We start from the raw sequence: 26302 nt of genomic DNA on the forward strand, positions 1-26302 counted from the left end.
GAAACACTCTTAGAGTTGTGTGGTTAAGAGGTCAGTTTCCTGACCACATGTTTAGTTTATGTTTTGTCCACTGCACAGCGCATTAGATAAATGTCCTCAACTATTGCTGTGTAGAATGAATTTGCTAGGGTGAAACTCTATTAAGGCCATCGTCTGTTGTGGGGTGGGGGATAAGCATTGATTTTCACTGGTCACCATGTGAATGAAAGGGTCTGATACTGATAATCCTTTATTGCCATGATGACAGTCACTCTGTGCTTTTGAAGAGTTATGGAATATAAAAACACTGCACCTCAAAAGTAGGTACATACAGTCATAAACCCTATTTCAAAGCCAGTTCCTGTCCAAGCCATGGTTGTACAGGGGGGAAAAAAACAGTTGTTGAGTATGGGGGGAAAGCAAACATTAAACAAGTAAATGATATTCTACTATACACCACAAATGAGGTAGTGGAATTTTTTTCTGATATGTATGCTAGGCTTGTTTGCTGGAAAAACCCATTATAAGTATTTGTGTAGTTTATGCTACACAAATAGCAATAACAATGTTCTTTAGTATTTGTCCAACAGCTGCGTAGTTGAAAATAGTTTCTTGTTATTATCATCATCATAAGGACGGTGAGTTGGCAGAATCATTAGCATGCTCAGTGGTAATTTGCCTGTTGCTATGTTCTGGATTCAAATCCTGCAGAGGTCAACTTTGCCTTTCATCCTTTCAGAGTCAATAAATTAAGTACCAGCTGGCTATTTGTTGACAACTTTTTCCACCTTGTTAGATAATTTACCTATCATTTCTGCTGTTGTAATGGCAATGTTACATTCGGAAAAATATCACCTTCTTGTTTACATCATACAACACATAATTTGTTTATTGCATGAGCTTATTGTTGTTGTTTTTTTGTTTGTTTGTTTTGTTTTGTTTTGTTTTTTTTTTTGTTTTTTTAACCTGCTTTTTCATCTCTTTTCAGTATTCTGGACATTCTTATTGAAATAGATGAAACCATGAATCATATTCCTAAAAACTTATTGTCATCTGTAACCAATTTTTCAAACGAACTAAACACTAACATTTTGATGCAATACTATACTGCCAAATTTGTTAATATTCATCTGAAGAAAATTAAAGGTTAGTCTTAATCATTTTCATTTGATTTTGTTGATTACAGTATCCAACTGGTGTGCTGTGACACCCTGGGATGCCACGAGATCAACCAATGGGTGCCACGAAATATATATATTCATAAAAGAAGAGTGTTTATAATTATGAATAAATTACAATTATAACAGAGAGGGTTTCAAAAACCCTTACATGTCTAGAAGGCTGCACCAGGCCAGTCAGATCTGGCAGTGTTTCTACAGCTGGATGCTCTTCCTAACGCCAACCACTCGAGAGTGTAGTGGGTGATTTTATGTGCCACCGACACAGGTGCCATATATGTATGTATATGTATATATATATATATATGTATATATATATGTATATATATATATATATATATATATATATATATATATATATATATATATATATATGTATATATGTATATATATATATATATATGTATGTATGTATAATATATATATATATATATATGTATGTATATATATATATATATATATATATAGAGAGAGAGAGAGAGAGAGAGAGAGAGAGAGAGAGAGAGAGAAAGAAAGAGAGATGAATGAATATAATAGATGAGTGTACACCTACATAACGGGATTTGTATCTGTACACTCATCTATTTATTATTCATTTATCTCTATATACATATATATCTGTTTACGCATTTATTGGCTGATCTCATTCATTTACTTATACCATTTAAACACATGTTTGTTATCATTTAATAAATAGATATAATTGAATGTTTACTGGCTGATGTTTGTCGATTTTATATCCTCTCCATTTTCTTATTTGCCTTATAAATCCTGAGTAAATTTCCAATTTACCCCCACCCATACAAAGTATTCATTTGCAATATTGCCATGCAATAGTAAACACTTGATTAAAAATGCATAGGAACATCTAGTAGTATATTAGATATTTAATATCCCTCAGACAGTTTCTTAACCTCTAACTCATACAGACACACACACACACACACATATATATATATATATATATAGGAAAGACTATCGACACCAGGAAAGACTGGCGGTGGCTGTGGACTTACGATCCTCGCCTCTGTAATATATTGTAACGGAAATAACTGGAAATGACAGCCCCACGATTGACCAAGAAGGGGGAGTCAAGAATCAATCAAACCCAGTCAGCACGGGAATGACCTTGGAAATGAATATGATTATTCATTTGAACAGCGAACGAAATGCAAACAACTTTGGATGCAAGCTGTGCTATAGAACCTTTGCAACTGTGAGAGGCTTGAAGATACATCAGGGAAAGACTTGTGAGAAGAGGACAGAGCAGTGTGGATCGTCAGATTGTAAAACACATGGCAAATCATCCCCAGACTCAAACCACAGCGGATCGATAAATGCTACAGCAGAGACCTCTTCATGTGATGAAACTACAAGTCATGAAAGTGGTGCATCGGATAATACTCAGAGGAGACTGAGGGTTTTGTGGCCTGCTGCTAATGAGAAAGTGAAATATAAAGAGTTTGAAAACAAGGTTTGTCGGGCTCTTTATAAAATGACAGGCTCTACAGTGGAGAAACTGGGTAAATTATCAAGCTCAATATACGATATAGGAAAAGATTTATTTGGAATAAAAGAGAATATCTGACTAGAGAAAGGAAAGTGTGGACCAAGCAGGAGGATCAGAAAAATGCAGCAGTTGAGGAAGGAAAAATCCGACTTAAGAAAGCGATGGAGATGTGCTGCACTAGATGAGAAACCTGGCTTTGCGCTGCTATATAACGATTTGAAGAAGAAATGTCGTTATGTACAATGACATATCCGCCGATATGAGCGTCGAAAAGAAAGTAAAAGGACTCGGGGGCAGTTTCTGAAGGACCCGTACGGGTTTACTAAGAAGCTATTCACTGAACCAAAGAGTGGTACTTTATCATGCACTAAAGAAGAATTGGACGCTCATATCAAAGAAACCTACAGCGATCCGCACCGTAACCAGCCGCTGCCACCTCTACATGGGCTAAATCATCTCTCAGGACCTGATATCGAATTCCAGATTGGGGACATCAGGGAGAGAGAGGTGAATGACTTCGTAAGAAAAGCTAGAGCAAAGAGTGCCCCAGGAAGTGATGGCGTCTCATATAAAGTCTACAAGTACTGCAATCGTCTGCGAAAGAAGCTCTTCGTCCTACTCCGACAACTGTGGCGCGAGGAGACTATAGTAGAGGATTGGTGTAAGGCAGAAGGTATATACCTGCCGAAAGAGGCCAATGCAAAGACCATAAAACAGTTTAGGCCGATATTCTCATTGAATGTGGAAGGCAAGATCTTTATGGGAATTCTGTCGAGGAGAACAGTGGCATATTTACAGAGTAACAGATATGTTGATGAATCTGTTCAAAAGGCCGGAATCCCCGGGATCCCTGGATGCGTTGAACACTGTTTTTCGATTTGGAAAGCGATCCAGGATGCCAAACAGAACAAGAAAAGTCTGAACGTGGTCTGGCTCGACCTAGCTAACGCGGATGGTTCAGTGCCACACAAATTACTAATAACAGCCATGGACCACTTCCACATTCCTGACAAAGTGATCAAAACAATGAGGATGTACTATGACAGTTTCGAAATGAGGTTTACAACTGGAAATTTTACAACAAATTGGCACCGATTGGAGGTTGGCATTGCTGCTGGCTGTACAATATCTGTCATGTGGTTTATCTTAGTCATGGAGTTGATTTTGAAAAGTGTAGATTTTTCGGAACAAATCGCCCATGTACAATCGCCTAAGAAAGCCTTCATGGATGACGTGACACTTCTAGCAACAGATAAACAAATCATGCAGAATGCCCTCTTGAGATTAGACGAACTTGTAAGGTGGTCAAGGATGCAATTTAGAGCAAAAAAGTCGCGTAGTCGGACATTTGTTAAGGGAGTGCAGAAAGAATTTAAGTTTCGAATATCTGAAGAAAGCATTCCAACAGTCAAAGAAGAGCCCGTCAAGAGCTTGGGACGAATATATGCTGGAACATTGTCAGACAGAAGTCGTGGGATTGAAATTATGAAACAGGCCGAGGCTGGGTTATCAGCGATTGATAATTCGAAGTTACCAGGTAAATATAAAATTTGGTGCTTGCAGTTCAGCTTGTGTCCGCGACTTGCGTGGCCACTTTTAATATACGAAGTAGCATTGTCACGAGTTAAAAGGATTGAACAAAAATGTAATGTGTTCATTAGAAAGTGGCTAGGCCTACCTCGTATGTTGAACAGCTCAGCTCTGTATCGTAAAAGAGGTTCGTTGCAGCTACCAATAGCATCAATAGTCGAAATATATAAGCTGGGGAAGATACGGACGGTCATGATGCTGAGAGAATCGAAGGATATGGAAATCAGGCGTAACCCACCAGAGGTCAAAACAGCCAGGAAGTGGAAAGCAGAAGCAGAAACTGACAACATCTTGTCTTCTCTTATACAGAGAGATATGGTGGGAGCAACGCAGAACCATCAGAAAGGACTTGGTTTTGGCGCAGATCAGTTCAGACCATCTGCAAGCATGATGCCGAGTGAACGCAGATCTGTTGTTAGCAACAGTGTCAAAACAAGAGAAGCAGAGAGAAGAGAGCTTCATTTGATCCGATGTGTTCATCAAGGTCAGATGACGAGATGGGAAGAACATGTTGTTGAGAGGAAGATAAGCTGGGATGAGATGTGGAAGTGGACGACATCTCGGCTGAGTTTCCTGATTCGTTCATCTTATGATGTTTTGCCATCACCTACGAATCTAGTAAGATGGAACGTCTTAGAGAATGACATCTGCAAATGTGGAAAGGTTGGTACACTAAAAGATATTCTTTCCAACTGTTCATTAGCATTGAACAGGTACACATGGAGGCACAACTTGGTCCTTAAGGTTATCTTCAATGCTATAAAGAACCAAATTCATCTCAACAACACTGAGGAAAAACCGTTAAAAGTACCATCAAGAGATTTCATTACCTTTGTGCGCAAGGTCAGCGGATCCGTTTCAAGAAGAAGATCAAGAAACTTCCTGAGAAAAATGAAAAATAGAATGGCTATTGGGAGGTAACTGCAGATTTACCTGGGTGCCAGGTTTTCTTTCCCATCCCAGTTTAAAAAAACCCAGATATTTTGATGTGGTGTGGAAGAAAGAAAGTTGTAAATATAGTCGAGCTAATGGTTCCTCATGAAGATAATATAGACGCCGCTCGGGCTCGAAAATTGAACCATTATGAAAACCTCCTCAAGGAATGTGAAGACGCAGGCTGGAAAGCGGAACATTTTCCTATCGAAGTCGGATGTAGAGGGTTTATTGGACACAGCGTGAGACGACTGTTGTTATCGCTAGGCCTAACTCATCATAAAATCAAATACCACCATGACTGATATCCAATCTACAGTGGAGAAGGCTAGTCACTGGATTTGGTTAAAAAGAGACAATGAGCGATGGCTAGAAGTATATTGAGTTCTTCATAACCAGCTGATCTAGCTATCAAGAGGTAGACCCTGAAACAGCACGCATTCTCTCCTGATGACCCATACACTTGCTAGCTTCCGGTATACGGAGCTTTTAACTGGTAGCACTTGCATGTGCAAGTTGTTTGCAAGACATATATATATATACCTATATATATATATATATATATACCTATATATATATATATATATATATATATATATATATATAATATATATATATATATACATATACATATACATATACATATACCAACCTCCCCTCTCCACACAGCTGATGTTATCCAAGGAAAAGGTAAAGGCTGATACAGCTCAACACCAGTGACATCACAACTCATTTCTACAGATGAGTGAAGTGGAATAATGTGAAATAAAGTGACTTGCTCAAGAACACAACACACAGCCCAGTCTGGGAATCAAACTCACTACCTCATGATAGTGAGCCTGATGCTCTAATCACTGAGCCATATGACAGGCTTCTTTCAGTTTCCTTTTACTGAATCCACTTACAAGGCTTTGGTCTGCTTGGGGCTATTTTAGAAGACTCTTGCCTAAGATGCCATGTATTGAGGCTGTGTGGAGAGGGGAGGTTGGTATGCTTGGGTATGCTGGTCTTCCATAAATAATCTTGTCCCAACCTGTGCCCTGGAGAGGGAATTTATAGGTGCAATATCATGGTCATTCATAACTAAAGGAGGGCTCTTATATATATATATATAAGGAAGTTAGGAAGGGCATCCAGCTGTAGAAACATTGCCAGATTAGACTGGAGCCTGGTGCGGCCTTCTGGCTTCCCAGAACCCCGGTCGAACCGTCCAACCCATGCTAGCATGGAGAACGGACATTAAACGACGATGATGATGATGATGATACGTATGCACAAGTGCAAACCCTTGTTTACATTAGACATCACATTGTATTTGTAAATGGGGATCATCATCATGCAAGCAAGGTTGTTTCCAGTCTTCCATGCAAAGCATTCTAGGATGGTAATATAAACAAATTGGAAAAGATAAAAAATTTTAAAATACCAGAGCTTCATGGAAAATTCGGTAACTTTTATGGAAAAAAAAAAAGAAAAATATAACACAAAAATATACTAAAATCATACTAAAAGATTCAAATTAAACTTTTGAAGAAGTTAAACAATGGCTTTTAATGTCTTTATTAAAGAAGTAAATACACCTTGTTGTTTTCTTTGCATGCAAGAGAATAAGGGAGATTGTCTTGAAATGTTTCTTGGGTCATTAACCACTTGTCAAAGGACAACTACCCTCTCATCCATTTACTTACGTAGAGAACTTGTAGCAACCATTATTTTAGTCAACCACATACCAGAAGTTAACCATTATGGCCAGTCTAAGTTGCATGTCATTTATTCATCAGGATTTGAATAAACTAATTTTTAGATATTTTATGTATGAGGTGTGTTCAAAAAGTGTTTGACTTTATTTCTTCCTGCTACAACTAAAGCTGCAAGGGCAAAATCCTTTAGGCGGGAGATGACACCACCTTTCTCACATCTGTATGAAAATTCCCATGCTGGTAGGCTGCATCAATTATGCCTAGAGTACAGACATGTAGTGAACACTCATTGAATTTTCGTTTCCACGCGTGACTAAAAGAATTGAGCAGTGACCATAAACCCATGTCTCATCACTAGTGATGATAGTCTTCAAAAAGTCTGGGTTGTGGTTTGTACAGCCCAGCATGTCCTGAAAAATTTCCATGGGGAGTTGTTTTTGTTGCTATGCCAGCACCTGGGGAATCAATTTTGCCATCTCTCTCCACCTGCACAAATCCTCCATTAAAATAAAATGCACTGATCCTGTGCTTACTCCCACTTCATAAACAATTTCCTTGATTGTTGCATGGCAGTCTTCTATGACCATTTGCCAAACCATCTCCATCAGCTGCTAGTTTCAGCTTGTGAATGGTCTGCCTGAGCATGCCTCGCTTTCTACTGAGGAACAACCATGTTTAAAGCAGTTGTACCACTCCTTCCCTGATCTGAGTTTTGCTCGTGACATCATCACCAAAGTGCTGCTGAAGTTTCTGGATGGTTTGAGCTTGAGTATCACCAAGCTTTTGACAAAACTTGATACAATATCTCTGCTTGTTGTGTTCTGTGTAAATGAAAATCTGACAAGTGTGCATTACTTGTCTGTACTCTTGGTGTGACAGCCAGGAACTGAGGTGGCATACCTGCATGGAAATTTTTATATATGTGCAGAAAGGGTGGTGTCACCTCCCACTCAAAGGGTTTTTTCCACGTGGCATTAGTTTTGGCAGAAAAAATAAAATCAGATACTTTCTGAATGTACCTTGCACATTTAAGTTTTGAACTATTTATGTATAGTTAAGCTTAAATATATACTGCACACAAATATTTATTAATTATTTAATAAATATTGACAAATGCTTATTGACAAACGCACTATTGACAAATGCACTGTATTCAAATTAACCTAGCCATTATATCTAAGTAGTGATTTGTTTCTGGTTTAAGTAGCATTTAAGTTGATATATGACTAGTGATGTTTATTCCTGTTTGGGAAGAGAATAACAAGATGAGTTTATGCATATTTAAAGTTCCACAGCAAAGGCTTTAAAAACTGTACTTTAAATTTATCTTAAGTTTTTAACTGCATAATTGATATTATGTATTTAGATTTTCCTCTTTGTTTCTCATTAATTTTTCTGCTCTCTTTTTATTTACAGGAACAGACACATTGGTCCTTATGGACTATCTCAAGTCAAATGAGATGACAAAACTATTTGGTTTCGTAGAAATGGCACCTGATTTCCTCAAAATCTTTTTACATTCAATGTATCGTTTGATTCAACGTCCAGATGAAGTAAGTAGTTGCTATTTCTCAGCTAATTTATGGAAGTTATTTAACAAGCTACTTCTCTTTCCCTTCTCTGATGATTTCTTAAAAAAATTTTTAAATAAATTTCAAGTGAAAATTCCAGTAATATTGGCAGTATAGTATTCCTAGCTACATATCTTTTCCCCTGAATACAATAAATTGTATGTTAATAAATGTCTTGCTAATTTGTATCTAAATAATTGCATCTCATTGACAGAATTAGGAGCAGCATCAGAATTATTAATAGAGAATAGCTCTTATACTTCTTATTCAGCCAAACTTGATGGATTTTTATCTTTATATATTGTTTATTTATTTGTTTATAGCAATGATTTCTGTCTTTAGCAATTATTTTTCTTTCACTTTCTTTCAAAGGTACGGCATATACTACCACATGTCACTTGGGATAGCCTTTGTGCTAATATATCTATATTTGAACATATATTTGACACCAAATATTTGCAAATGAACACCACACATATACATAGCATCGTGTGTAACAAGGTTCTGTCAGAGACCAATTTTACCCTTTTGGTACAGGATTTAAGCCAGAACGTTGAGGGCTTTAGTATCTACATTCATAATGTAAGTTTCTTGCTTAAATCATACATTTATGAGCATTTTGTAATTCCATATTGTTACTAAGCAATTATGTCTATTAATAATTTTATTGCATATATCATTTATTTACCAGCAACTAAACACAATTTAGTTGAACCACAGAGTTCTGAGTCAAATGAGTGTGAAACAACTAGAAGTTCATATCACATCACTGCATGATATCTTTAACAAAGACACTTAGCTTTAGTGGTCTTGTTCATGTAGTTTAAAATTGATACTTTGTTAAAAACAGTATATAGACAATGTACAGTATACTAGCCATCTCAATATGGCTAACCACTAAGGGTGGGTGTTACTGTAGCTTTTAGCCCCAGGAGATCATGTTTTATCATATATACAGTATAAACAATAATAGTAATATTACTATTACAGTTAAATAATAGTAATATAAGTAATAGTAAGTAATAGTAATATAAAATTTAATGGTATAAGGCTGAGTTCAGCAAAATAATTTTTCGATCCAATAGAGTTTGACTACAGAAACTAAAATTAAAAACTGACCAAAACCTGATCACTAAGGTCAAAAGTAAGATAAAATTCATATCGGTCAGAAATTGCCTGATTACTTTTGTAATACAGTAACTATAATGCAATAGGCATTTAGTCATTTAGATCTAGATGTCCTAATTCAGTTAGCTCTTCGATTTTGAATTTGACATATAGATCCTATTCTAGATAAAACATTTGTTTATTACAAGTAACATACTCCATTGATCTCATGCTTATTCCCAACATCTGGATGAATGAAGAGAGTAGAACTATATGCACTAGAGCTAGCTCTTAAACTCATAAACTACTCAGTTCCTTCCACTCTAAAAGGATCTACTCTGGTTTTGGAAATGCATTACAATATGTCTCAGCACCAAGAAAGGTAAGCTGTTTGAGCCTGTGAACTGTCATCTTCTTTCCCTCACTTTTAATATCCTTAGGTAACAGTGATAGTCATTAACAGCAACCTCTGCCAATGCATTGAATCGCTCTCTCTCTCTCTCTCTCTCTCTCTCTCTCTCTCTCTCTCTCTCTTCTCTCTCTCTCTCTCTCTCTCTCTATTTCTTTCTTTCTTTCTCTCTATTTCTCTCTATCTATCTATCTCTCCATGATCCAAAAAGTAAGACCTACTGATGACCTACTTTTCTCTGTCACCCACAAGTGAATGCTTTCCTTTGAGGAATTTGGTGAAAATTGTTGTCACCTTCATCATCAGCAAAACTTTCAACTATGGCCAGCATACAAATCTCCAGTCAAAATTTCTTGCCTATGAACTCGACCCATTTCTTTTCTTTCCTCAGTAGCTTCCTCCCAGATCACACTCTTGCCATGTATTGACAGAGCTCTTTTTATCCTATCAACTCTGGCATGCCCAAGTGTTTCTTTGGCCTTCCATTCTCTTCAATGACGCATTTACTGCCATATCTAGCAACACCCATTCTTATGGTGATGAGGTTATCCTCCACTCCTGTTTAACATTCTCAAATCTTGCAATTTACAACTTAATGCTCACAACTTAATGCTACATTACAAATACATATTGACTCCATGAACAAAAAGTATCATCCTTCAACCGCAAGTAAACACAAATGCTATTCGTATAAAAAAAACTTACACTAAAGAAACTACTTCACTCACCCTAATCATGAGCACTCAGCTGGAACGCTTGAAGTTGTTCTAATCATTGGGTTTCACTAGAGGATCTCTCCTGGTAAAAGTATTTTCGAAATATATCTAGGATCACATTCCAGTGACTTCCCCTTCTCTTCATAACCAGAAAAGAAGCCTCCAATGATTATTAATGAGCAGAAACTCACAATGAAGTATTGCACTCAAATCTGAGATAGTGATACTATACTGCTGCTTACACAGAAATCCTAAAACACAACCTGAAAATGGCCACCTGACTGGTATAAAGTAATTTATAAACACTCTCCAGCCTTTGGTCCACAGGCAAGCTGTTTCCTCTTTCTCTACCTTTTTTGCTGATACTATAACAGGCACCGCTCCTTGGTGCTGGCTTGGCTCATACAAGCATTCCATTCCTTTTGCCTTCTCTCATCATCTTTGTTGTATCCAGCATCCTAGGCAACAGTGAATAGTGACAGTTACATTAACAAGTTAAAGTTTTGCAAAGAGAAAGAAAGGGTGGTAATATAGAGATAAATCTGAAGTGACAGAGCTGGAAATGGGAACATATATTCAAGCACATAATTTCACTGATACACATATACAAATTACACATATACAGCAAATAAATTTACACAAATCATTTTTTGACTTAATATTGATTTTAAATTTTGGCACAAGGCCAGCAAGTTCAGGAGAGGGGGTAAGTTGATTACAGTGACCCCAGTGCTCAACTGGTACTTATTTTAATGGCTGCAAAAGGATGAAAGGCAAAGTTGATCTCAGCAGAATTTGAATTCAGAGTGTAACGGTGCATGAAATGCTAAGCATTTTGCCTGGTGCAGTAATAATTCTGCCAGCTTGCCACCTTTTTTCTTAACTTAATATTAAAGAAGAAAACTTTTTAATTACATTCAACCATCCAGGAAAGAGAGAAACACATAATACAGCCTTAGATATGCAATACACAAACAAAAAAACAGATGAGGTTGTCATATCACAAACATTTCAATGATAGGTCTACAACAACTGCATCTGCATCCATAACAAGACTTTTTCAATTGATAAATAAATGTATATTCACTAATATAGATGTACTTAGAACAATTCTTACAAGGGATTCATCATCAATGTTATAAGTATCATGTACTTGGGTCAATTTAATGACACACTAAAATGTGTGACAGGCACAACTACCAGAAATTATTGGTTTTGCTGTTCTCTTCTTCATTATTGTTGCTCTAAATAGTAAATGCTAAATATGTCTTTTTCCTTTGTAGATGCATGTTCTCCTGACAACTAATCCAGAAAATATTCACAGAACTGTCAGTTACTTTCAAATTGCTAAAGAAATGTTCCTGTTCCAAAATTTAATGGATTCTTTAATGAAAAATCCCCCACGATTCTTCATGAGTTCAAACAACAACTGGTTGGATTCCAAAGCTTATGGTGATACATTTGAAATATTACAAAAAAAGCTGAAAGTTCTTGAACAAGATTTAATGAACTCAAGGTATGTGGCACTACATTACGAATAATATTTTCTTTCTTAGTTCTGTGTATTTTTATATTCCAGGCACTGATAGCATTTTTTAAAAACATTTTTATTTATCTCATTATCTTGATCAGCATACAAGATTTTGCTACCTATAGTATAGGTTTCTGCTCCTTTGTATTTTTAATGGTGCTTGATTAATATTGCAATATATATTTTTTTGCAATAAAACAAAGGAAAGAATGTAATATGTCTTACTTAACAGTTTAAAACCGTGAACTTAGTAACTAATAATTCTAATTGATGCCGGTTTCACACCTAAAAACTGTGGAGGGATATAAGGATAGAGGAATATGACATCTATGCTCTCTCTTGAGGCATCTTATGGAATAAAAAAAATAAGTTTTAACCCAAAGTACATTCGTGTTTCTACTTTCCACTTTCTAACTTCTGGCTGAAGCCCATATCTAAAAGTAACCTAAAAAATAAACCATCAAATAATATAGGATTTTAACAAATTGTTTCTTAGATAAGCACCTGCACTTATATATACACTTGTTCTTCATTTCAGTTTTATTAATGGCCTTATTTTTATTCAAGCAATAATAAATCTCTGATCGAAGTGTAAACAGTAGCTGCATGACAATGTGAAGTATTTTTTCTACTTAAATGTGGCTAACCACTAAGGGTGGATGCTACTGTAGCTTGTAGCCCCAGGAGAACATCTTCTCCAGCTGGCTATTGACACACTTTCTGTGCCCTATCTGTGCACAGAAAGTGTGTCAATAGCCAGCTGGAGATGTTCTCCTGGGGCTACAAGCTACAGTAGCATCCACCCTTAGTGGTTAGCCACATTTAAGTGGAAAAAGTACTTCACTTATTCTTATTGTTATTGTTATTTTAGTGTCCTTTGTCTGAAATCTTTTGTCACACATCCTGTGACCTCTTCAGCAACTCACCATCCCACATGTCTCTGAGATAGGCAGTCCTTGAAGAGGCCACAGGGCCTGTGATGAAAGATTCCAGACAAAGGACACTGAAGTGAAGAACAAATTTATTATGTCTGTGTTGTATGTTTATTTGTCTAAATAAAAAAATGACCATCCTGAAATATAACAATTTCTTAGATGATGTTAGATCTAATATTGTATATGTTGAGAAAGTGACGAATTTTTAAATCACTCTTTATATACTCTATGAATACAATATCACTGCTGAAATTTTACCTTAGAGCTTTCAAGAAAGTCTAGTAGAAAACAACATATGAAGGCCAACAAAAGATATAGAGAAAGTTGTAAGGTTAGATTTAAAGATGTGACTCTGACAAGATAATACAACATTGAAATGTGCTGATATGTTGCATTGAAGGCTCCAAATTAGGAGTAAAACAGATGTTAAAACAAGAATTATGATGATAATAAGTTGGAAAAATATATTTATTCTAGTGGTAGTCAAAGTTATATGATTGGTCATATGTTGCCAAAAGAATTTCTTTTTTAATCTCTAGCTTAAAGATAAACTTAGCTTATACTCATTCTTTATAACATAAAAGATAAACCATATGATACAACTACTTCAAGTGATAATCATCTTCAAGATTTAATGACCTTTAATGAATTCTAGACTATTTAGAGCAGAAATGTTCACTATGATATTTGGCTACATTAAAAATACTTATGAGAAATGATTTTTATTTCTCTTAAAGTAAAACTTGCCAGTGTACAAAAAACATTTCAGAACAAAATATATGTCTCCTATAAATTAATATAAAATATATATTCTCTTTTAATCTTTTCTTTTGTTTTAGTACTAAATTGGAGATAAATATAATGAAAATTATTGAAATGGTTGGTGACATGACTGGAATAGAATTAATGCCAAACGCCAATATTATTGTGGAACAAAAAATCATTGAATTTATCAATGTAAATCTAGAAGTTATTGCTGGTAAGTATTTCCTGAATTCCTTTGAAATTATTCATATATATAATTTCATACATGTATGTGTATATATATATATATATATATATATATATACCATATGTGTGTATACACACACACACACACACACACACATATATATATACATATATTTATATACACATATGTATATGTATATATATATATATATGCATATAAATATATGCACACACACACACACACTATCAGATGTTTTTAAACATTGCTGATGCATTTTTGCATTGTTTTAGCCTTCAAATGATGCCACCCCACTGGTGTGTGTGTATGTGTGTATACTAGCTGAATGACCCAGTGCCGTCCGAGTTACTGCTGTTCTTATTCAGTTTAGCAAACAATAAATATAAAGATATATTCTCATAACTATTTCAAAATATCTATATTCTTTTGAAAAATATCCAAATTGTAATGATAAAAGAATTTCAAACTGAAAATATGTCAATGTTGAAGCACCTCAGGGTAAATAATATCATCATCATCATCATCATCATCATATACATTGTGTAATTTTTTGTTGGTGTCAAAATGAATAAATTGTTGCTGCTTCTAACATGTGAGCAAGCAACATAGAGTTGCCCATGGGAAAAACATGTAATAGAGAAATCAACTACCTTGAGGGATTGACCCTGAGATTTGTAATTGAAATAACAAAACTTAGTTTGACTGGAAACTGAAGCATCTTAAATTGAAATAGAACATCGGTAGGTATGGGAAGAATTTTTGGAATAAAGGCCTTTTCTCCTTTGCAACTACCTGTTATGATTGATGCCTGTAGGACATAGGGTTTCATGGAAGTAACAATTGAGTTTCATTACACAGGTGAGATGGGTCAAGATTCATACGTAACATAATGGGAGCACCCAGTTTTAGTGTCAAGTTATGCAGTGGCATCCCAGTAGGTTTAAATGTGTTCAGAAATTCGACAGGGTATTGAACAACCTGATCTTGATCGACTGTTGTCAATTGATCGAAAAGTCATTTCTGATGTATCTGTTAACTTTTGAAGACGTTCAAGACTGAGTTTATCAAACATTTCACTAGTTGGAGCTAGTATAACTCTTTCACATTTCCAATTTACATCAGTGTAATTGACAGATAAATACTTTATCCATAAGTTCCATAAGAGAAAGTATGATTTGACTGCATATAATTTGAGTTGAATGTTAATATCTCATTACCAACCTTAAGAAGCTCGTATGATCACCTTGTAGAAGTACTCTGATGTTGCTTGTAAGATGAAGTTTTTCACATGTCTCCAATGTTACGATTTATTAAGCATGCATTGACCTCATCAGCTTTTGATTCTTTGGGGATAACTGGCAATGTTTGACAAAAGTTTCCTGCAAGAAGAACTGTTACTCCTCCCATGAGCATGCTATTGTTTTTATGTCTTGGTGGGTACAGTCAAGTACCTCTACAGATCCATAATGTGACATAGTGCACTCATCCCAAACAATGAGGTAAGTTTGTTGGAGAACTGTTGCATTGCAGAGTCTTTTGGAAATGTTGCACATTTGAGATTCCTTCATTGCAAGATTTTGAGGGAGCTTAAACATGGAATGTGCTGTTCTTCTCCCATTGAGGAGTATTAGAGATTTAATTATCATTTTTTAATAATTGTAATATCTTCATTATGTGAAGATATTACATGGAATGTGCTGTTCTTCTCCCATTGAGGAGTATTAGAGATTTAATTATCATTTTTTAATAATTGTAATATCTTCATTATTATTTATCTGTCAATTACACTGATGTAAACTGGAAATGTGAAAGAGTTATACTAGCTCCAACTAGTGAAATGTTTGATAAACTCAGTCTTGAACGTCTTCAAAAGTTAACAGATACATCAGAAATGACTTTTCGATCAATTGACAACAGTCGATCAAGATCAGGTTGTTCAATACCCTGTTGAATTTCTGAACACATTTGAACCCACTGGGATGCCACTGCATAACTTGACAGAAGATGCAACAGTGGAAGAAGGTTAGATTTTATTTCCTCCCATTTAGGATTGCAGATGAAAGTGACAAAAAGATCTGGTTTTCCATATGTTCTGACATATGTCATAGCATCTTGTGTTGATTTGTGCATATATCGAGGATCACCTGTGGATGATGATGGGAGGATTATAAGTTGCCCCATGTTTTGAATATCACCATCTGTCCTCAGAGCAAAATTTTTAGTCCTTAACCTTTTTTGATTCTTACAAATGTAGAGGAGGTGCTGACTCTCAACTTTAGCATACATATCAACCAGGTATTGCTGAAATAGATCTTGAAACATACGTAATTGATTTGATTGCTCTGGTCTTACATCAGTTGGTAAGAATAGAAGTCATTTGACAACACCTTGTTTGTAATTGGCTCTCTTGTTGCAGGTTCAATCAGTGGAATATTGAAATGATACCCATCTTGCCCATTCCACAAAATAAGAGGATACTGGAGAGCATCATAAGAGGGATGAGTCTCTGAAACATGTTTAAGGTTGTCATCTCAAGCATGAATGAGAATATCATGATGTTCATGGGTACTACCTACCATAAGGATGCCTACTTCATTAAATGTGGGCTCATTAAAATGCCATAAAATATCCTGTACTGTAGTTTACTGAAGGCATAGTACGTTTGGGGTCATATTCCCTAATATATATATATATATATATATATATATATATATATATTAAATTAGAGATAAAACCACTATTAGGCAAATCAAACAGTGAAAAACATAAACCAAAACATGGAATTAAAATTAATTAATATAATATACAAAATATATAAAATATAAAATTTAAAATTTATATTATTTAAATTTAAAGTTAAAATTAAAAAATTTTTTTAATTGTTAATTTATACTTATAAATTTTTATATATATTTAATATATATATATATTATTATTTTTATTTTTAGTATTATTTTTATTTTTATTTTTATATTTTTAAGTTCTACATTCTATATTATATTCTATATTATATATAACATTATATATATACAAATTATATGTGTGTGTGTGTGTGTGTGTATACACTCACACATATGAATGCATGTATATAAGTATGTAACAACTTCCTTAATGTAAGATTTTAAATAATGAATTGTATATATAAATACTACTTTTGGATTGTAGAACTTAAAATTTATCAAATAATGACAGTAGATTGTTTGCTTGTTTGACATTTATGTAAAGCTAACAAAAAATTTTAATTGAAGGTTTTATGCCAGCGCCGTCTTGACTGACTTCCATGCTGGTGGCACATAAAAAGCACCAAATGATCGTGGCCGTTGCCAGCCACTCCTGGCACATAAAAAGCACCTACTACACTCACGAAGTGGTTGGCGTTAGGAAGGGCATCCAGTTGTAGAAATACTGTCAGATCAGACTGGAGCCTGGTGCAGCCTCCTGGCTTCCCAGACCCCGGTCGAACCGTCCTACCCATGCTAGCATGGAAAACGGACATTAAACGATGATGTTGATGATGATGATGATGTTTTAATTTAATTCACTTTAAAACAGAGAGTTTGAAAAAAGTGGTCACAGGACATTTGGTATCAAAAGGTTTGAAGATGTTAAACTTTGCAGATATATTGAAGAGACTTTAGGAGAAGAATTGATTATGAAACAATTGTTATGCAAAATTAGCTTAAGATGAAAGTGAAAAGAAACTGGATTTTGAATGTACTTCTCATTCAATATCATTAAAATATATATTTTTTTATATTCGATCATGTTTTGGCAGTCAGTAATTATGTTCAGCCTCAAAATTAAGTACTACAGATACTAACTGTTGCTCATATTCCTTTATTTCCATATAAGAATATTGTACAGTTACATTTTCAAAATCAAAACTATTCAATATTCTGTTTCAGCATCTGGTTCATTCAATATTTTTGAGCATATAAATTCTATGGAATTCAGGAAGCTTCTTGGACAGGTTGAGATTACACCAGAAATTTCTGCATTGGTTGCTGCAACTGGTTTCGACATATTTATGAATCCTGAGATGGTAAGTAGTGAAAAGGAATGAAAATGATCTGATTTTCATTTACAATAAGTAAAATTAATAATACTCTTAATGAATCCAAGACAAACGACTATATTTTTTTCCACAATAACAGATAACAAAACCAGGAATAAACTATCAAAATTTCTAGAATTATCACCATAAAACTGGTCTATTAACAAAAAGAAATGAAATCAAATGTTTTTATTTTTATTCCTATTTCAATTTCGCCACTGTTCTACATTCAAGATAGTTACAAGAAATAAACTATCAAAACCAGATAGTTTATTTCAATATAATAAATGATAAGACTTCAACAATATAATGTCCATGGGAAATGTTGAGAAAGAACTTTAAAAAATCAGTTTATACTTTTGATCTCTCTGAACTGATCTCTCAGATTTTTTTCAGTTCAATATTTGCCAATTTGATAACAACATTAAATAGATAATGAAATGTTATCAACATATTTCTTAGAAATTGTTATTATGTATACTTCTTTTAGAAAGAGGGTGTGGGGATTCATGAATACAAAGAGGAGTTAGGATGCTCTGCAATACAGTATGTTATCAAGTATATTGATCACTGTATATTTGAGTCCTAAACTTTTTAAGATCTAAACTTCTGAGGCTCCGGCTAACAAATTGTTGCTTTTGGATTGATTTTGTTTAGGCATGTATAATATTTACTTTGTACTCCAAGCTTATCACTCATTCACAGCACCTGCAAAAATGATACCCTAGGTCTTTTACTATGAGCCTTGGCATGAAATTAGCATTCTTATAAAAAAAGTTTCAGTTACTTGTTTCATATACTAATATTTTAATATGTTAAGCAAAGTAGGGGTTTGAAAAAATAATATAGAAAAGACAACCAAGCATGATATTACTTACAGACAATCAAAATTCATTAAGTTTATAAATGCAGCTGCACTATCATATCAATACATCTTTGACTTATATTGAAAATATTTAGATTATCATACATCTGTTGTATATTTTCTCCACAGTATCTACCATTTATTCTTGATTGGACTCATTGGGAAAAGATGTGTAACAATACAACTCTTTTCCAAAAACTGTTCCCACGCTTTGAAGATAAAAGCTCTATACAAACAGCATGTGACCTGATATTACCAGTTAACTATGAAATCCTCCTACAAGAATTAACTGCAACACTTCCTGGTTTCAGCAGTCTTTGGGAAATGGTGAGATTTTGTGAGATTTTAAATATTCTTCTCTATGCTGCCTGTTAAATCTATTTGTTTTTCTTTTTTACAATACCCACTTTGTCTCAACATGTTTCTGGTATTGAAGGGGTACAGGAGCTGAAGACCATTATGGAAGATCGGGATGAATGGGGAACACATGTGGAAACAATTTTGGGGCATCCTGAGGGATGACCTAGATAGATAGATAGATAGATAGATAGATAGAGATAGATAGATAGATAGATAGATATGTTTCTTTATTAGCCACACAGGGCTGCACACAGGGCACACAGATAGAACAAATTACAAGGTAGAGCTTTTCTTTTGAAGGTTTAAAAAAAATAAAAAAATTAAAAAAAATTAAAAAAAATAAAAATAAGAAAAAAATAAAATAAAATAAAAATAAAATAAAAAAGGGGGGGTCGATCAAAAGGGATCGTAAAAGGAGAGAAAGAGGACAAAAAAAAAGGGGGAGAGGAAAAAAATTGATCAATAGGGATCGTTATCACAGAAATGTCAATATGAAGTGTAAAGGGGGGGACAGGTGAGGTTTACCCGTGGAAAGAAAAGCCTACGGAAAAGACCACGGTAACCTCGGTCAATGAAGTCACATGTTATATTTCTTTTTTTTTTTTTTGCAAATAAGCAACTCTCTGTATTAATTTTTACGGTTCATAGAATCATAGTCAAGGTGGCTTCGTCATTCATACGTGCCATCCTTGCTACATTCACCCATCTTTTTTTAAAACATTCACTAGACAAAACTTGCCTCTCTACTCTCACTTTTTTCTTCAAGTGATACTTGAAGAAGTTGATGAGAGATTGACCAGAGAGGAAAGTGTTTGTCTCTAATCCTTTCAGACGCGTCCACCAGATACATTCTTTCGCCATAGCCACAAGTATGATAAAAATAGCTCTTCCTTCCCGTTTGAAGGAAGGAGGCGTGACGATATTAACGATAGACTCGGCTGATAAACCGACACGTCCCACACGTGACAGCAGTCGTTCGACATAAGCCCACAGGTGGGAAATTGCTGGACACTGCACGATTGCGTGCAGAGCGGTTTCGTCGCTCTGCCCGCATCTCGGGCAGGTCGGCCCCGTGTTTCTCGAGCCATGCCTATAGAGCTTATCCCGAACAGGTAGCGCTTCTCGGTAGCACCGCCAGGCCAGGGATCTCTGGAAGTTGTCCATAGGTCCCGGGCCGAAAGTCGTTTGAAACAGGCGGGTCAGGTATTCCTCGTCGACGCCCAGGTTTGCCCCGAGCTCGTCGTCGTACCTCCCCTCCACTAATCCCCTATAGAATGCTTTGGTTGTGTTGAAGATAGATAGATAGATAGATAGATAGATATAGATAGATAGATAGATAGATAGATAGATAGGTAGGTAGGTAGGTAGGTAGGTAGGTAGTAGGTAGGTAGGTAGGTAGTAGTAGGTAGGTAGGTAGATAGATAGATAGATAGATAGATAGATAGATAGATAGATAGATAGATATGTTTCTTTATTAGCCACACAGGGCTGCACACAGATAGAACAAATTACAAGGTAGAGCTTTTCTTTTGAAGGTTTAAAAAAAAAAAAAAAAAAAAAAAGGAAGGGGGAGTTTCGATCAAAAGGGATCGTAAAAGGAGAGAAAGAGGACAAAAAAAAAGGGGGGGGGTTAAAAAAAAATTTTAAAAAAAAAAAAAAAAAGGGGGAGAGGAAAAAAAATTGATCAATAGGGATCGTTATCACAGAAATGTCAATATGAAGTGTAAAGGGGAGGACAGGTGAGGTTTACCCGTGGAAAGAAAAGCCTACGGAAAAGACCACGGTAACCTCGGTCAATGAAGTCACATTTTATATTTCTTTTTTTTTTTTTTTTTTTTTTGCAAATAAGCAACTCTCTGTTTTCGATTTCTGGGTTCATAGGACTATGCTCAAGGTGGCTTCGTCATTCATACGTGCCATTCTTGCTACATTCACCCATCTTTTTTTAAAACATTCGCTAGACAAAACTTGCCTCTCTACTCTCACTTTCCTTTTCAAGTGAGATAGATAGATAGATAGATAGATAGATAGATAGATAGATAGATAGATAGATAGACAGATATGTTTCTTTATTGGCTACACAGGGCTGAACACAGAGGAGACAAAATACAAAGTAGAGCTTTTCTTTGGGGGTAGAGAAGAAAAAGGGCGTAGTAGAATTTTGATCAAAAGGGATAATGGAAAGGAGGCGGAAAAAAAAGAAGCTGATCAATAGGGATTGTGTATCACAGAAATGTCATAATGTAAAAGGGAAGCAGATTAGGTTTATCCGTGGAAAGAAAAGCCTACGGTAAACACCACTGTAACCTCAGACAATAGTTTCAAGCAAAAAACACATTACAGTAAGTGGCTCTCTTTTTTCCTTTCTTTTTCTGATTCATAAGATTATGCTAAAGGTGGCTCCGTCATTCACACGTGCCATCCTTGCTACATTCACTCATCTTTTTTAGAAACATTCACTAGAAAAAACTTCCCTGTCTACTCTCGCCTTCCTCTTCAAGTGATCCTTGAAGAAGTTGATGAGAGATTCACCAGAGAGGAAAGTGTTTGTCTCTAGATCTTTCAGATGCATCCACCACACACATTCTTTTGCCGTAACCACTAGTACAATGAAAGTGGCTCTTCCTTTCCATTTCAAGGAAGGAAGTGCAGCAATATTCATAGAATAGATAAATAGATTAATGTTATTTTGTATCTTAAGACTAAGCCACTCTGATTTAAAGATTCCTACATGAAAATAGAATGTATTTCAAATAATTTCTTATTGATCTGATTCTAGTATAATTCTTTTGCTGCAGAAATACAAACAATTGAAATATATTTCAATTACCCAGTGAAGTGCTATAAAGCATTGTTTATAATCTTTTCCTGCTATTAATGATAAGAATGTTATCTTATATATTTATAAACTAATATTTTCAGTTCATACTTCTTGAAAATGGTACAATGAGTGAAAAACTTTCAGTAAACTACACAGCATATGAGATGTCTAGTAAGAAAATGCAATCATTAATTGAGTCATTGGTGATGAACCCTCCAAAATTGATATGGAATGTCAACACAAATTTGACATTGGATTCCTTTAACAAATATTTTATCAACATAACAGGAGAAGATTTACTTCAGCAACTTGCCAAGTATGTTAAAAATTTTATAACTTTTATCTTAACCTAAGATTTCCCCACATACCATCATTCAGATTTTATAGTAGCAGGCATTTAAAACAATTATCAGTACCTATTACAAGTTTGACCATGTTCATTATCATCTATTAGGTTGGCAACGAAGTTCCCATCGTCTTTTTAAAAGGTTTAATAAAAAATAACAGCTAATTAATCAATAATGAATTCACCCTCCTTGTTTACAACTTCATCCCAATGTTCAACAAGATTTTCAATAACACATTGGTAGAAATCACCCGATTTCGACTCGAAAAGTTGATCCAACCAAGCTCTCAATTCTGCATCAGTATTGAACGAAACTCCGCACATAGCATTTGAAAGAGATTGAAAGAAAAATCCATTGGTGCCAAATCTGGGGAGTATGGTGGGTATGGCAGCCCTTCCCAGCCATGCATTTGAATGGCTTCCTTAGTCATATTGGTGATATGAGTGTGGGTATTATCATGCAGCAGAAGAACTCCATGCTGCTGATTAGGTCTTTTCTCTTGAATAGCCATATTGAGTAGTTCCATCTGTTGAACATAGAGTTCCGTGTTGACTGTCTGGTTCTATTCAAGCAATTAGTAATGGATAATCCCTTCCCAGTCCCACCATACACACAAAATCATTTTATGCACATGAAGATCTTGTTTCAGCGCATGGTGTTGCTTGTTTACCGGAGCTAAGCCATTCCTTACACTCTTTCATATTGATGTACAGGCACCATCTTTCCTTGCCAGTAATGATTCAGTAAGGAAATATTTGCTTGTGTCCATGAAATGCATGGTGACAGGCAAGCAAACCAGCTGAGATTGTGGCTCATTCATTTTTGTTGTTGTCACTTAAAGCATGTGGAACCCATGCTCCATACTTCTGAACCTCTCCCATCGAGTGAAGATGCTTCTCTATAGCAGTGTGGGAGCGTTCCATTTTCTCTGCCAGTTCCCTTGTCGTTTGACGACAAGTTCTATGCAAAAGTTGGTTTAATCGATCTTCATCGAACTCAGCTGGAAGGCCAGAATGAAGTGTGTCTTTGAGGTGAAAGTTTCCATTTTTGAATTTGGCATACCAATCACGAGCGGTTCTTTCAGCTATGGCACCCTCTCCATACACAGCACAAATGTTGTGAGCAGCTTTTGCAGCCTTAGAACCTGGATTAAAAGCAAAAGGAAGGAAGTGTTGAAAATGCTCATTTTTCATAACTTGGCATTCCATTTTAATGATCTGAAAATAAACAAAGTTTAACTGGAGAATAAACAAAGCAGAGAAAAAACAAAATAGATAAAATAAATTCAAAAATAGAATTCTTGAAAAAATAGTTTCCGAAATTTAAAAATACAATAAATTCCAAAATTTAAAAACACCGCAGGAACATAGTTGCCAACCCATTATAATTTCCATTCGTTTTACAATTCTTAAATTGGAAGCTTATCATCAGTTCACACCATTGCTGCATCTCCAACTCTTACAATATCAACTCTGCTATATTTTAAGGTTTAGTAATGCTTCCTTCCACCCTCTCCCATCAGCGTAATATTTGCTGTCATGGCGAGCTACTCTCATATAAAGGTCATAGTCTCTTTGTTTTTATTCCTTTATAACATTCAACACACAGGACTCATACTAGATATCAGCTATATCTATGAACAGACACTTTAAGAATATCTTTTAATGTACAATATCAAACTCTCTTCTTTAACTGTACAATGACACTCACTACATACTCCTGAAAGAGTCCTGTACCTCACTATCTCCATAGATGAACAACAGGTACCTATAATACTTAAATTTATTATAAATACCAAGCCTCACAATCTCTTGATAATATCTCATGATAAACACACATCTGTAACATTACCTCACTTATATTGTGATTTTCATATTCATGATTTATTCTAAATAAATTTTTTTATGAATGCTTTTCTCCCTTTTATATCTAAGGATGTATCAAATTTTAAAAAGTATCAAAGTCTTTGGCAACATACAAGACAAGTTTTTAAAACAATGATAATTCTTACCAGAACACATTACCCGGGACATTTTTTTTTTAAATGGTCATTAAACATTGCCAACTTTGTATCAAAAAAGATAAGCTTTTCTTTCAAGACCAGAAGCAATATCAGTTTTGAAACTGTTGTAGATTCTCTTTTAGAATGTTGCTGATGCTAGCATGGCTGTGTGATAAGAAGCTACCCAATCACATGGTTCCAGGTTCAGTCCCACTGAGTGGCACCTTGGGCAAGTGTCTTCTGCTGTAGCTGTGTGCTGATCAAAGCCTTGTGAGTGGATTTGGTAGACTGAAACTAAAAGAAGCATGTCATACATCTTCTATATATATAAACAGCAAAATGTCTGTGTGTGTGTCCTTTATACAAATCCACAATTTTTCAGTTAGAGGGCTCGCACTTTCTCTGGTGATTCAAAACAGTCCAAAGATGATCGTGCATATCTTTTCATTTCCCCAGTCACCCTGCAAAGCCATTAAAAAATCAAGAGATGTGACGTGTTTGCAAATTTTCTATCCAAAACCCAATCAAAAAGCCCGAAACTTGATACGCCAATTGAATGCCAGCTAGCTGTAGGTGATTGGTTGGAGATTTGGACACTACTCACGTGTATGTGCATACGCACACAGCTATATATGCATGCACTAGCACTATAGTGCTAGTATGTATATATATGCTATTGTTTGGGTGTCTGTATTTCCCCCCATCATCGCTTGACAACTGATGTTGGTGTGTCTATGTCCCCTGTAGGTCAGTGGTTTGGCAAAAATAGACCAATAGAATAAAATAAGTACTAGGCTTACAAAAATAAGTCCTGGAGTTGATTTCTTCAACTAAAGGTGGTGCTCTAGCATGGAAGCAGTCAAATGACTGAAACAAGTAAAAGAATAAAAGAATATATCTCTACCAGTGCTATATTGACTTGCAGAGAAATGTTTCACAGAAATATCTTCCAGTGGTGACATATTTATCTTATATTCTTCAATAGGAAAAAAAAATGACACAACCACTGCTCATACCAAGAAGACATCATCTCACTTCACCCCTCTTAAACAATAACAGTATGCAACTAGACCATAATGATTGTTCCAAAACCAGGCCTTATTATTATTGAGGATTTCTTATAGTGAACGCACATCTTTAACATAGGACTGTACCTCAAAGACTGAATTTTTCCTCTAAAGACATAAAATATTTCATCACCCTAAAACTGCCAACCTTCTACAAAAACATTCTAAATTACATCCAGGGGAAGTTGGTTAAAATGATTAACATAACATCACTTACAGATATACACAAGCATTTGATCTTTCCACAGATATGCTGTCTTTTCCCTTTGCCTTTTCTGGCAATACTATAATGGTCCCTGCTTCTAAGAGTTGGTACATCTTGTGCTACCTCAGGAACTCTTGATTCAAACATTTCTCTTCCTCTGATCATCCACATTGTGTCCAGTCACACAACTTTTGAACTAACTACCACACCCAGTTCTTCCTCTTCATCCCTCTGAAATCCCCTCCCCAGTGAATGTCTTAACTGCAGTCATCAATTTAAAACAATTGAAGCAGAATGTCATTACTCTCACAAGTCTCTGAAAGCCTGCACTTTCTGCAGGCATGGCTGATTAAAAAACATTTTTGGCAGCATTGAGAAAACAAACCATGGAACAGATTAGCCATATTTCACCCACTGACATACTATAATCAATATATAATCACTTAATCATT

At 35.3% G+C, this 26302-nt stretch overlaps 1 protein-coding gene across 2 annotated transcripts in view; it reads left to right on the plus strand.

Moving 5' to 3' along the window:
• Nucleotides 1-26302, plus strand: part of LOC115214454 — a 365440-nt gene that overhangs the window by 215753 nt on the left and 123385 nt on the right. For both annotated transcript variants that reach the window (XM_029783667.2, XM_029783655.2), the window contains exons 48-55: nucleotides 968-1125; nucleotides 8307-8443; nucleotides 8834-9043; nucleotides 11977-12209; nucleotides 13999-14138; nucleotides 18035-18171; nucleotides 19178-19375; nucleotides 22331-22545. In XM_029783667.2, coding sequence (XP_029639527.1) covers nucleotides 968-1125; nucleotides 8307-8443; nucleotides 8834-9043; nucleotides 11977-12209; nucleotides 13999-14138; nucleotides 18035-18171; nucleotides 19178-19375; nucleotides 22331-22545 — 1428 coding nt within the window. The remainder of the gene's footprint in view (nucleotides 1-967; nucleotides 1126-8306; nucleotides 8444-8833; nucleotides 9044-11976; nucleotides 12210-13998; nucleotides 14139-18034; nucleotides 18172-19177; nucleotides 19376-22330; nucleotides 22546-26302) is intronic.

Source organism: Octopus sinensis, linkage group LG1 (genome assembly GCF_006345805.1).
Source record: "Octopus sinensis linkage group LG1, ASM634580v1, whole genome shotgun sequence".
NCBI lineage: Eukaryota > Metazoa > Mollusca > Cephalopoda > Octopoda > Octopodidae > Octopus > Octopus sinensis.